This window comes from Mytilus californianus, unplaced genomic scaffold, assembly GCF_021869535.1.
Source record: "Mytilus californianus isolate M0D057914Y unplaced genomic scaffold, xbMytCali1.0.p SCAF_13, whole genome shotgun sequence".
Lineage (NCBI taxonomy): Eukaryota > Metazoa > Mollusca > Bivalvia > Mytilida > Mytilidae > Mytilus > Mytilus californianus.
Window position 1 is genome coordinate 16,239,308 of NW_026262615.1, and position 13,885 is coordinate 16,253,192.

A 13,885-nucleotide genomic window follows, 5' to 3' on the forward strand; every position below is an offset into this window, starting at 1 on the left:
TTGATCTTTGTTTTCTTTGCGGTTTAGTCACAACAGGACTCTTGCCTGCAAAGAGTAGTAGAGAATATCAGACGATAAAACAAAAACTCAATTGTGCCGCAAAATATTGACAATATAATCACAATTTTTACCAGTTCAACTTCTTTGCTTTCTGTGGGCTTTTCCTCGCAACAGGACTACTGCATAGAGTAACAGAAAATGCCGGACGATAAAAATACCTCAATGATGCATTGACAATATAATATCATTTTTTTTTTCAATTCAGTATTTTTTTTTCTGTTTAGGTTATTCTCGCAAAAGGACTACCTACTGCATGAAGTAACAGAAAATGTTGGACCATAAAAATACCTCATTAAAAAGTATAACTTTCTGACATCCGAAAAATGCAAGGAGGTAGCATATATGCATTCTCAACATTATTAAGCTATCATCTACTTTAGTCGTTAAAATATATTGTTACTCGTAAAGAACCTCACAGACGGGAAATTAATCAGTTGTGATGATTGATGAGAAATGAAACCCTATCGTTTATTATGTAAAACAGTACCGTTTCAGTTTACTCTGTAGTTTAGAGATTAACGCTGCAATGTTTATCCTTCAGTTTTAGTTTAAAGATTATTTATAGGAGGTAAAGCTAAGTGGCTAGCGCCGTATGTGATCGATTTGAATGAATGGCAGTTTAATTCGACTTATTAAACTTCTCAAACTGAATGGCATCTGTCAATCACATACAGTATTAAACTTCTGTCGGGTGTTATATTATTCATAGATTATGAAAAATACTTCAATTTTTGAACTTGATGTTCAGTAGGGGAGTTATTGAATTTTAACTTGAAGCACAGAGGGAACTTACTCTGTATCTGAACACTTCGAACTTTTGTTATTTATCCAGGTGCACCGTGGGTCGATTAGTGACAAATTGGTTAACTGCGCCGCGGAACTGTTATTTACGGTAACTGAGGAAAATATTGACCAGTTTAAAGTTTTCATATATTTTTGAAGAGTGATGTATTGTTTCGCACGGAGACTTTATCAAAAGTAGTTTTTTTTTTTAATAATCATATGCACTCATGTTACGTTGTCAAAGAAAAATAATTGATACATACTGTATTAAGCTTATTCTTTTCTGATTTTCTGAACCTGGAATCTGGAAAACACGTGGATTTCATTCAAAAACGATGGAACAATAAATTATGGAGAATTCTACGTTGACAATTAACTCACTATTATTAGTGGTTGGTGTGTTAGGAACTATAGCTTTGTTTTACACCAGTAGGAAACCAAATTACAGGTAATAAAAAATTTATCATTATTTATTATTTTTTGTCCCTTCTGATCATAAAGTTTTCACGTATCTATACATCCCGGCTGGTTTTCAAATATTAACGTTTGAGTTTCCTGATTAAGGTAAATCCAGAAAAGCGCTTCGGACGCACGAATTCAATAAGCGTTATTTTAATTGACATTCGAATAACTTTGGCCTGTTTGTCAAAGGTTTCGTACTTAAATGTAAAAAAAAACTAAATAGCGAATAGGGTTTTAAGTGGAAATTAGCAAATACAATAGAAAAGAATTTCCATTTAAACAAGAGAACATAAAGTATTTGTTTTGTTTCATTTATGCAAAGATTGGATAGAGCAAATCGTAACGCTGTACACAATAGTATAGGAATTAATAGATTTGTATTAGTTTGTTTGTAAAATGCAACATTTGTATAAATATGTTGCTGTATGTGTACTGTTTCGTATATTGGTGGTGCTATGAAACAGAAAGTATGAATTTTATATGAGACCCAGAAGTGAATTTATAAGATTTTTTGTCACAAATTTCAAATAAAAAACATTACAACTGTTTATCAAACATCAAAATGGTTGTTACATGACCCATAAAACCATTGACATTTAATAATAACCTTCATGAAAATCGAAACCACATGCTCTTTTATTTTCCCCTTCTTAATCGCCTCGTTATCTGACAGAACGAATTTAGTTTGACACATGTCAAAATAAGGATTTTTAAAATCTTAAACAAATATAAAAAGCAAACGGGCACTTGTCAACGTACTAAAATACAATAGTCTATGCATCGGTCTAGATTTAAACTACTTAATGTCAAATATAATGGCAGTTTAACAATAGAAGAACTGGATAATTAATTTAAACATTTACACAGTCAACAATTAATGTTTTTGTTGGCTACGACATTAGCTTCCTGATAAATCTATTTTATCATGTCATCTTCACTTGAGTCGGTTAGCACGCTTCCGACGTACATGTGGTGTCAATAATATTTACTTCATCCTCTCTGACATTGATGAATATCAAGATGGTAATTCAATTGATGATTTAGTTCAGGATTAATTTTGGTGGTTTAATCATATTGTTAGAGCATATTCTGTCCCCTTAGTTCGGATTACAGATGCAACATGGTATTTTGTATTTGAGGATCGTTAAACAGACCATTTTCTCAAGATGTGTCATGTCCCTCAAGCTGCAAGATTCAATTAATAATTACATTATTAATAACATAAGCATTTGCATTACTAACCGAGAAACATTTGTAAGCGAAAAAAAACAGAAATTAATTAAGCTTTCTGGGTGGCCCCGGCGCGAAATAAAAGATGCAGGTGCTGAACCGTCCGAACACAACTACAGTATTTTTTCAATTCTGTTCTGCGAACATATGAATTGTCACAACAAAAAGATTAGACAAAAATGTGACGGATGCTTCATTTTGTGGATTCGCAAGTATAGCAGAGGACGCTTACCCTGTCGAAGCACCCGGTCTCGCTCCTTTTGAACATCGGTAAACTACTGCTGGCTTCATTTATCATCACTTAAAATCATCTAAAGAATCTAAATGCGATGCATCTACTTTTAAAATGTAGTGTGCATGTGTCAAAAAGTAATTGTATAGATTGGCCTCACTAGTACATGTAAAACCATATTATTACTAAAGAATATAAACATAAGGAGATGTGGTATGATTGCTTATGAGACAGCTATCCACCCAAGTTCAAATGAAGTGGATGTAAGTAATTATAGGCAACCGTGTGGCTATCAACAATGAGAAGGCCCATACACTGTTTCATTGACGTATACCTAACTTCTCCATCTTTTCATATTTATTGCGGAGTTTTTCTCTTGTACTGTGTAGATGCAGACCTGTCCTTAAGGTCTATGCTCGTGTATTTCTGTATATTTGCGTTTGTAAGATAACCTCATTTTTGCTCCTGATATTCATTTATGTTATCATTATGTTATCATTACCAATAAGATCAGTTGCTAGGTTGCTGTCTCATTGAAGTTATCTCACATCTTCTTTCTCATATCTTATTATATTTCAGTATTATATTTTTGCAATACGAATTGTAAAGTTTACATGAAATCGTGACTAATTAAAAAATTTTGACTCATATTTTAACCTTCAGTTTTCCTACAACATTTTAGAAAACATTGTCCCATTATGGCAACATTTTTACATTGGTAGCTCCCCAGACTTGGCATTTGTCACAAAAAAATATTAGATTTTTTTATTACGATAACTTCTATATATTAGATTTGTCAATTTATTACATTGTACAAGTCAACGGTGGTGGTATTATGAAGTTCTCCTTGAACGAGAAAGTTTTGATAAATATCTTTAATAAATAACTTCTGTTGCACAAGTTACCATGCATGCTATCGAAGTTTGTTATTTTTGTTCAATAAAACAGTTGGCATAATTTGTTTAAATATTAACCCTGTCAAAACTTCAGATTATTTGATTTACTTCGGAATGATAAATCGAAACAATTTTACAAAATGTGAAAGCGTTATTTGTAATATTGATAGCAGTCGTGATATTAGTGGGTATAATCTGATCATTCTGTTAGTTTTTTTTATTTAAAATTAAAAAAAAAATGTTTGCATGATATTGATCTTCTTACACAGTGCAGCTCACCTGACATATCACTACCTCCTTGTATATCATGTATATAGGAACAAAATAAATCCAGTATAAGCATGATAAGGTTAAAAAAAAGGAATACCACATAATGTAACACGACGCCCCATGTTCTTGGTTTCTAACGTGACGTTGTACAAAATGTTAGGGTTCGGCAACTGAAAGTTCTTCACTTTTGATTCAGAAATAGCAAACACTGAATTGAGGGAGTTGCAGCCTTAAGTTAAGAACAATTAAAGAATCTATCAAAATGTTCATTTTAATTTTTACGATACGAAAGAAATAGCTGCTGTGAATCTGAACCAATTTCAGCTCATCGTTTAAAAGAACGAAGGAATTAATTGCCTGTTATATTTAAATAAAAAAAAATATTTTTAAATAAATATCAAAATGCAGACACGTTGGCGAATAGCTTGTGGGTTTTTTAATTAATTTATTCGTTTGTTATTATTTGTTACAAAAACTGTGCTTAATTCTATCTGACATCAAAATAGATGTGGTAAATAACAGCAACACATGCACCATGATAAATGTAGCATTGCTTCCAGAATGGCATGTGATTTATAATGCATGCAAGTGCCACACCAGTTTGTGACGTCAAGTGCATACTCCTTTGTCAAGAGAAAATAATGCAAATATTAACTAAGCAGGAAGATTAATTGTGTGTCAGAGAATTGGTTAAAGACATGAATAAAGGGGTATATACTGGCAGGGTTGAGATCTCACAAAACATGTTTAACCCGCCGTATATTTTTGCGCCTGTCCCAAGTCAGGAGCCTCTGACCTTTGTTAGTCTTGTATGTTATTTGTTATATGTTTCGGAGTTTAGTATGACGTCCATTTTCACTGAACTAGTACACATTTGTGTTTAGGGGCCAGCTGAGGCCCGCCTCCAGGTGCGGGATTTTCTCGCTGTGTTGAAGACCCATTGATGGCCTCGGGCTGTTTTCTGCTCGTTGATCAGGTTGTTGTCTCTTTGCATTAACACATTCCCCATTTCCATTCTCTATTTTATTTGCTGTGTAAATGACAATAAGGCAGCAAAAAAACTACACAAGTAAACCAAATATGGACATATCCTAATACTTTCCATACATAAAAAGCTATAATGTGCGCCATTGCTCAGTAATTACACCTCGCTATAAGTATTCAGTAAACATGAAGTTAATCAGCGACGGATACGAAAACATATCACACAGTACATAAAAAAAAGAAGATGTGGTATGATTGCCAATGAGAAAACTTTCTACCAGAGGCCAAACGACATAGAAGTTAACAACTATAGATCACCGTACGGCCTTCAATAATGAGTAAAACCCATACCGCATAGTCACCTATAAAAGGCCCCGAAATGACAAATGTTAAACAGTTCAAACGAGAAAACTAACGGCCTGATTCATGTACAAAATAATGAACGAAATACAAATATGATACACAGCAACAAACGACAACTTCTGAATTACAGGCTCCTAACTTGGGACAGGCACATACAGAATGTGGCGGGGTTAAACTTGTTAGCGGGCGCCCAACCCTCCCCCTAACCTGGGACTGTGGTGTAACAGTACAACATATGAACAAACTATAAAAAGCAGTTGAAAAGGGCTTAACTCATCAGATCGATACAAAGCACAAAAACACAGAGTGGACGTGGAAGAGTACTTATACATCCCTACAACAAAAAAGACACGAAGTACAGATCTGAGTAGCATGCTTATATGCATGAAGCTCTGATATATATTTCTGAGAAAATGAGCGACGAAAATGTCATAGGATAAACGGATTGACAAAGGCAAAGCAATATATCCCCTTCGTTAGAGAGGGGTTATATGGTAAAATTATTATTGCCCTCTTTTTAGCACTCAAAATGTAGTATATAGTCTTTCAATGATTCGAGCTAGTGTTATCTGACATTTCTCTAACCGATACCATTATTTTGTCGAATTTAGAACGAGAGGTGTGGCGAGCGTTTTCCATTATATTTAAAATGTGCCTGTTCAAAGTGTGGAGTCGTATCATATCACAAGAGCTGTGGTGTTTGAATCCGTCTCTCTAATCAATTTTGGACGATATGTGGAAAATTTTAAGAGATGTGGGAAAAAAACATGTATGGTTTCGGTTTGATATCACCAGTTGTTGTCACTTTTCCTTACGACAGAAGAAGGCAAGAACTTTGACGTCAAAGTTGCTTTCGGCCATTGAAGAACTGCAAAAAAAAACAGTTTGCGAAATTATATCATTCGACTAAGAATGAGTTAATCAATGCATATATATACCGATCTTTATCATGAAGTTTTCTTATTCTTGGGTAAAATTTGGAGTATAAATTTTAAAAAAAAATTAAATTGCTCTTTCTCCATTCTTTATATTATCTTTAATTAAGAAAAAATTGTCTGACTCTTCATTTCAACAACGACTATAGAGGGGCGGAAGGAGGGGTATCATCCCGAATTTCCGAAAAATGTTAAGTATTCTTTCCCGGATCCCGAAAAACTAGCCATTAATTCCCGATTCCCGGTAAGTGTAAATCCAAAATTCCCGCGAAAATAAATGCCCAGTCCCGAATTCCCACAAAAATAAAGCCCAAATCTCGACGTCCCGAAAAGTGTCCTTCCACCCCTCACTATATACTTTGACTGTTGTATATAAATCCATTGCGTTAAATATAAATAATTTGATCTTGTTTTTTAACCTCTTTCAAGTCGTTTCCCGTTGTATGATGTAATGGCTATTTGTTTTAACACTGGCTCCATGCAGTGGTACAGGAATTGCTCTCGTCAGGGTGACTGTATGCTTTTTAATGACTTCCTGATCCACAAAGTAAATTAAATGTTTAATCAGCTGCATTAACAAAATGTCAGGAAGACTTCCGCATTAGCCTTTTTTCGAAGATGTTTTACATCCTTGAGACGTGCCTGTATACATGTCATACTTTACTTTTCTGACTTCATTTAGAGCTATGTGACATTTGGCATATTTTACTTTTCTGACTTCATTTAGAGCTATGTGACATTTGGCATATTTTACTTTTCTGACTTCATTTAGAGCTATGTGACATTTGGCAATATTGATGGATGTAAATATGTCCTCAACACTTAAAATTCTTGTCAACTTATTAAAAGAGGCGGAAGATACCAAAGGCACAATCAAAACTCATAAATGTAATGTAAGAGAGATCGACAAAAATATAGCAAAAAAGAGAACCGTTGGTTTTCCAGTTTGAATGGTTTTACACTAGTAATTTTTGGGGTCCTTTATAGCTTGCTGTTCGGTGTGAGCCAATGCTCCGTGTTGAAGACCGTACTTTGACCTATAATGGTTTACTTTTATACATTTTGACTTGGATGGAGAGTTGTCTCATTGGCACTCATACCACATCTTCTTATATCTATAAACACAAACAACAGGCTACAAAATACTATACATGAACATATAAAACAAAAGATTGAGCAAATATTTATCTATCACATTCTATGCATTGTGTTCCACTACTGAGAGAACAAATAAACGGTTATATTGCCAAATCTATTGTAATTCTTTAGATGTCTGTTTGGTTTTTTGTGTCGTTGGGTTGTTGCCTCAACGAAGTAAACCCAAAATCTTTTAATTCGTTTATGTTTGTTTCGTCAATAATTCTTCGACAAGAGTATGATAAATAAGTGGACAATTAAGAATTATAACTTAACTAATTTGACGCAACATTTATGACAGCCCTCAATTAAAACCTTTTCACCTACAAGCATTAAGTCTCAATGGATTTTTGTAAAATAATGTTGCGTCAGAGCAGTTTAGTAATATATTTTAAAGCTTAAATGCCTTAATGGGTCGATTAGGTCTTGATATAATGTGATATTTTGTTTGCGACTTTCGTGATTTCTTGTATTTAGCAAGAATTTTAAATCATATAATTTAAAGTATTTAACTTTGTTTGAAAGACCACACAGGTAATAAAAGTTAATTGTTCCAGATACTAGCTTAGGTTAATTAGCCATTCAGTGTACACGTTCAATGCAAACATTTGTATTTTTACGCAAGTTAACACGTTCGTTTGAAGCCAAGCATGACGCTATACCATCAGGAAATTGATGTATCGTGACGAAACTTGTCCTTTATTTATTTTGAAGAAAAATCAAAAACAAAGGATTAAACATATGAGGCCTAAGCTGTGTTTTTCTTAGTTTTTCGTCTTCTTGCTAGTATAGGATTTGGATAATCTGTGACCAAAAACAATTAAAACTCAATTTAAATTATTCAAACAATTATCAAATAAAAGGAACATATTTGAATCTTAGTCATATTAATGTCCTTATAAATATAAGATCATGTGGTGTGATTGCCAATGAAACAACTCTCCACCAGAGACTGGCCAAATGACGTGGATGTTAACAATACGACACCGTACGACCTTTTACAATGAGCAAAACTCATACCGAATAGTATAAGTTATAAAAGGCCCCGAAATGACAAATGTAAAACAATTCAAACGAGAAAACTAACGGCTTGATTTCTGTACAAATCGGTATTTAGTTCAAATAAGACCTTTTACACAGATTTGTAGTTGGCTTAATCAAATTTAAGAAATATTTGAAAATTACTTGAAAATATATGGCCTATCTATAATATTTCTCGAAACAAGCGAATAAAAAAAGACACGGCCTAATTAGATACGACCCCCCCCCCCCCCCCCCCCCCCCATTAAACCCATCAATTGTTTTTTTTATACTTTTCAAGATACATCTTGATAACTGTAAACTATGAGGTACGTTCCTGAGAAAAAGCACGCACCAAGCGGTAAACCAAGGGACAGGAAAAGAAATATCATAATAGAAAAAGTGGGGGCATCATTTGTGTCCCATGGACACATTCTCCATTTATTTTTATTGTTTTTTTTTTGTTTTTTTTTTGTTTGTTGTTAGGTTTTATTTTTGAAAAGTGCTCTTCCTTTGCTGATATATTTTTTTTGATGTAAGTGTGCATTCTGTCAATCTACTCATCCAGATTAAAAAGGGGGCAGTAGCGTGCACCAAGGACTTATAATATGCCACTAAGGACTAGAAGGGGTGCTGTTACATGTATTTTGTTTTCATATTATGGTAGAGATTGATATTTAATGCTTAAATTCCAAATTTTATAGAAAAAGAACCACAAATAAATGAGTAATTGAACAATATTAGGCAAGTGCAAGTTTTTCCTTGATATTGCAGTAGTGATCTAGATAAACCACCCCAATATCGGGCCTGTCCAGGTGTTAATGACATAATTTTTATAGAATGGGGACGATTTACAGCTTGACGTATTTAATGATACAACTCAGGTTTTTTATGAGTAGGACGTAATTATTATTACAATATTTAAAGTAAAAGTACGAAATCCTAATTATTATTTAACAATCTTCTTGTATTTCCCAAGAATCTTCTATCAATGGCGATTGTTATTTTTGTATCTCAAAAAAAACTTCTATCAATAGCCATCGTTATGTCTGTACCTTACACTTTTCCTATGTAACCTTCCATTAAAGTCGCTTACTACCCGTAAAAAACAACCAGGTAACTTAAAAACTCCTAAGTAGCAAGCTGGATTCTCCAATCAAAAGAGTACAGCGAATTTAGTAAGATGTCTTTCCAAATCACAATCAAAATTTTCCTTAAGATTTGTATTAAATAGACTTTTCTAATCCAAAGAGTACAACGAATCTAATGAGATATCTTTTCTATTTTCATAGCGCATTTAAATTTCCTTAAAACCTCACATCCTACCGGCTCGTTTTCTCGAACAACAAACAAAGTTTTCATGTAGCTCCCCATACACCCTCAGCTGTCAGTAACTGGTTAGGATCTTGTCAATGTCAGTATGGCAGGAGTTATATAAACAAGCGTCTGAATGATTGGCACGAGTCACTCGGTGCGTTTAATTAACATGCTTGATGCTGTTTTTGTGTGCAGAAATTAAAAATAATGGGACAGTTTTGTACATCACAGTTGTTATTAACGATATTTATTGAAATTTTGAATGATTTAATAAATTTTTATCAGGTTTCTAGTTGTTCATTGTCCCGCTGACAGATTTTAATCTTAAACAAATTATTAAATAATTTTACAGTTAAAAAGATTTAATACGAACTTAAAAAACATAATTGTCACACCAAGTTGACTTCCATTGAGCCAGGAAATGTAGTTTGAGTTCGTTGAATGAGAAATGAAACACTGATCGATTGTTAAAGGTAATGTAATTATAAGATAAAATATGGTTGGAATGTTCGCTAAAAAAGATCAGTATATATATCGTATTAAAGTATTGTTAATATTTTTTTTTTTAATTTAAACAATCTAAGGCGGGTCAGTGGACACATCTTTGCCTAGGTGCTGAAGTACAAATATCTGTTCCATAAAGGAGTTTTATAGCTTGCTATGCGGTATAGTTTTTGCTTATTGAAGGTCGTACGGTGACCTATAGTTGTTAGCTCTAGACTGGGAACAGTATATCTAACAATATATATGTTCCTGCTCTAGACTACATCATTTGGTCCCTGGTTGAGAGTCGTCTCATTGACAATCATACCAAATCTTCTTATATTTTTTTTTTGTTCTCTACCAGACCTTCTTTGAATGAATGAAAAAAGAACATTTTTAACAAACAGCATTTCTGTATGTGTCTAGAGTTCCCTTTTTATTCCATGGAACAATCTTCTAGTAACCATACTCCTTGAGATCAGTAATGGGGAACCGTCTTGTTCTTAATTAACCTTTTAATAGGATTTGTTGTTATTTGGTTAACGTCAGGTGGCAAATGTTTCATACATGTTCAAAACGATAAATAGGGCGCCAAATCTGTATTTATATGCTTCTAGTTGTAATAATATAATTTCGATATAAAGATGAATACTTTATGATCCCTAATATAAAATGCAAACTGATTTCAAGCGTTTCAAAACGATTCCAATTTGAACAAGATTTCTTAAAATTTTCTTTTCAAAATGATTGTAAAAATATTCATGTCCACAATCCACGGGACCAATGGAAAAAATGAAATTTATATAATGTTGAAAATACAAAATAAACCCCGTAGAATGTGTTGGTTACACAAATGAATATACCACCAATAGTTACGTATGGTAATATCGTTGGTCTAAAAAGTCCGCGTGCGTTTCGTTGACATAACCTCGACTCATTCCGTGGAATGTTGCCTTGCTAATATAGGTAGCACGTTAAATTCAGCTCGACATGTCTGACAAGTACCGCTTGATATTAAACGTTTAAATAAAATTTCGAATTGTTGTGGTATGAACAAAACATGTTGGCCCTTTTAACACAAACTTGAATGTGTTGATTTAGTTAACAGCTTCGAAGCGACGGTTTTACCCTTTCTCCTAGATTCTGATAGTTAAATATCAATGTTGTGGACTGCTTTGCATGAAATTGCCATTCAAATCTCTTAGACAAAGTCCAATAGGTGGTTGTATCTGCCATTCCATCTTTAAAAAATTACCTAATAAAACATCATTATCAAGTCTTAATTTGATGTATGAATTTTGAGGATTGTGAACTCGGCGCCAAAGATTGTTCTGCATAGACCTATAATATGAAAATAAGGAGATGTGTTGTTATTGCCAATGAAACAATTATCTATATTACCAAAGTTCAAATCAACTGGACGTCTATTGTACTTACATGGTTTTGACAATTTGGATATTAGCCAACTTTGAAAAGGCCTTACCGCAAAAAACATTTACATCGAAGATAAATGGTAGCAAGTTACTTTTCGTGAAAGGCATATGTGAATATCAATGACAAGGTCTCATAGTGAGGCAATGTTGGCAGATTTGCCTGAAGTGCAAAAGTTTGAAACCACAGTGATATCTGATAGACTAATATCTTAAGGATAGTATTTGATAAAACTATCAATGCTTTTAAGTGGTCAAAACAAGATTGCTTTATCATGCAAGAATTCTTCTCCTTTAACTTACTACTGAATATGACTTCCCTAGCAAATTGTTATTACATTGATACAGTTATCCTCAAATGTTGCTATCGTTTATGAACAGACGAACCATTTATAATCCTTTTTTTTTTTTATTTCAGAGGTTCCTCTCATCCCCGGAATATCTCAAGATCTAATGCAGGACACTACAATACAGCAACTTTAGAGAGTATAATGACTAAAATAACGCCATGGATACGTCACAAAAACATGCATCAGAACTACTTCATGAGCGGAAGAGTATATACAGTTGACAAACCACTAACAGATTCCAGTTTAGTATTCATTCATCATCCAAGAACTGGTGGTTCAAATATGATAAGATGTTTGAATAATATTTCAAATTCGTATGACTTGCCAATGTCGCCATTAATGACAAGCGAAAACAGAGCACTATGGGATTCCGGAAATAAGATAACAAATAAGTACAAAGATAGAATTAAAATTCACAGAGGAAAATTCAGTTTCGGAATGTGTGAAAATCTCAATCAAATGTGTTCATATGTGATATTTTTAAGAGACCCCCTAGAGAGGCTTATATCTAGTCATAACCATTGTCAAACATTTCCTGATGACGAATTTTGTGGTTCGTCTGATCCTCGTGATATGTCTTTAAGGAGTTGGATCCTTAGCCAGGGAAACGTGTTATTAAAACAGTTACTTTTCTCTCCGCATTTTTGCAATGATGATTATTTAAAAAGCTTTAATATTTCGTCAAATATGAATAGCAGAAAACTATCATGTTGGACTAAAAATAATTTAGTTTTAGACAAATTAATAGTCGATTTCAAAAATAACATAACACAGTACATTGTAAATAATTTACATAGAATGATCTCTTTCATTGGATTAAGCGAAGAACTTGACCTGTCACTAAGCATGCTTGAAAAGTCATTCAAACTTCCATTTACGAACTGTGACTTCAAAAGTCCATCACGAGCTCATCTTAATAAGGAAATTCAGACAAACAGAGCTTTAAATACAAACAGTTTTCACCAAAATGACGAGGAAATTGAAGATGAAAACGATGATTTCGTGAATTTCAAGGACGACTTATACATCCAAGAAGCGCTGTCAGCTGACTACGCTATTTATCATGAGGCCAAACGCATTTTCCATATACAAAAACAAATGTCATTAAATTCAGTTCGATAAAACAAATCTTTTTCATTTTCTTGTTCCTGAAGTATAATATTGGTACTATTGATCTCAAATTCAGAGTAATCCTGTAAAATGTACGATTTAGGTATTGAACTACAAGAGCCTGCGTGAAGAATCATTATGACTATTGTAATTTAAAACATCTTTTATATAAATAACAGAGCACATAGTTTAAACATTTCTACACCTTTTGACAACCACATACACACACCAGGTATATCGGGAGATCAACAGAATAACTTCAACAATAAAAGTTGCAAAAGTGGGGCATCTGTTGACTGTGCGGAGTGTATAAATTCGAACTTACGTCCGGTCAGATTGGGGACGTTAAATCCGATGCCTAGTGAAGATAGAGTGACAGGCCCTTTGCACGTTAAAACCTATTGTAACACCTCTTTGAGGGGGTCCGTAGGTGGACTCCTACAAGGCTAAATTTCTGCCTTCATCCAATATACTCTCATTTTCCAGTGGCAGTCCAAATTTCCCGCTTATCATCCCGGTCGACCCCTATTAAAGGATCAACATATTGTATTTATTGTTAATTTGTTCTCGTTATGAACACATGCATTACATCCGAAGGGTGACCGGGGAATAGAAATATAGTCACTCATTGTCTTCTTCCGACAGGCAGTTAAAAACCCTTTCAAAAGTGGGGCGTTTGGTTGTTTGGATGTATAAATTCGCAGCCACGTCTGGTTAGAATGGGGACGTTAAATCCGATGCCTCGTGTAGAGAGTGCCACTCCATCTGTACGTTAAGAACCCTTGTAGTACCTGTTTGAGGGGTCAATAGGTGACCTGTTGCA

The 13,885-nt window shown here is 33.9% G+C and overlaps 1 protein-coding gene across 1 annotated transcript; it reads left to right on the top strand.

The window, feature by feature from the left end:
- The first annotated feature begins 555 nt into the window (after window positions 1-555).
- On the top strand, window positions 556-13,250 carry LOC127723265 (uncharacterized). Its single transcript, XM_052229832.1, has 2 exons — window positions 556-1,291; window positions 12,021-13,250. Exons 1-2 carry the CDS (start codon window positions 1,194-1,196, stop codon window positions 13,072-13,074), a joined length of 1,152 nt encoding a protein of 383 aa, XP_052085792.1. The 5' UTR covers window positions 556-1,193; the 3' UTR covers window positions 13,075-13,250.
- The last annotated feature ends 635 nt before the right edge of the window (window positions 13,251-13,885 follow it).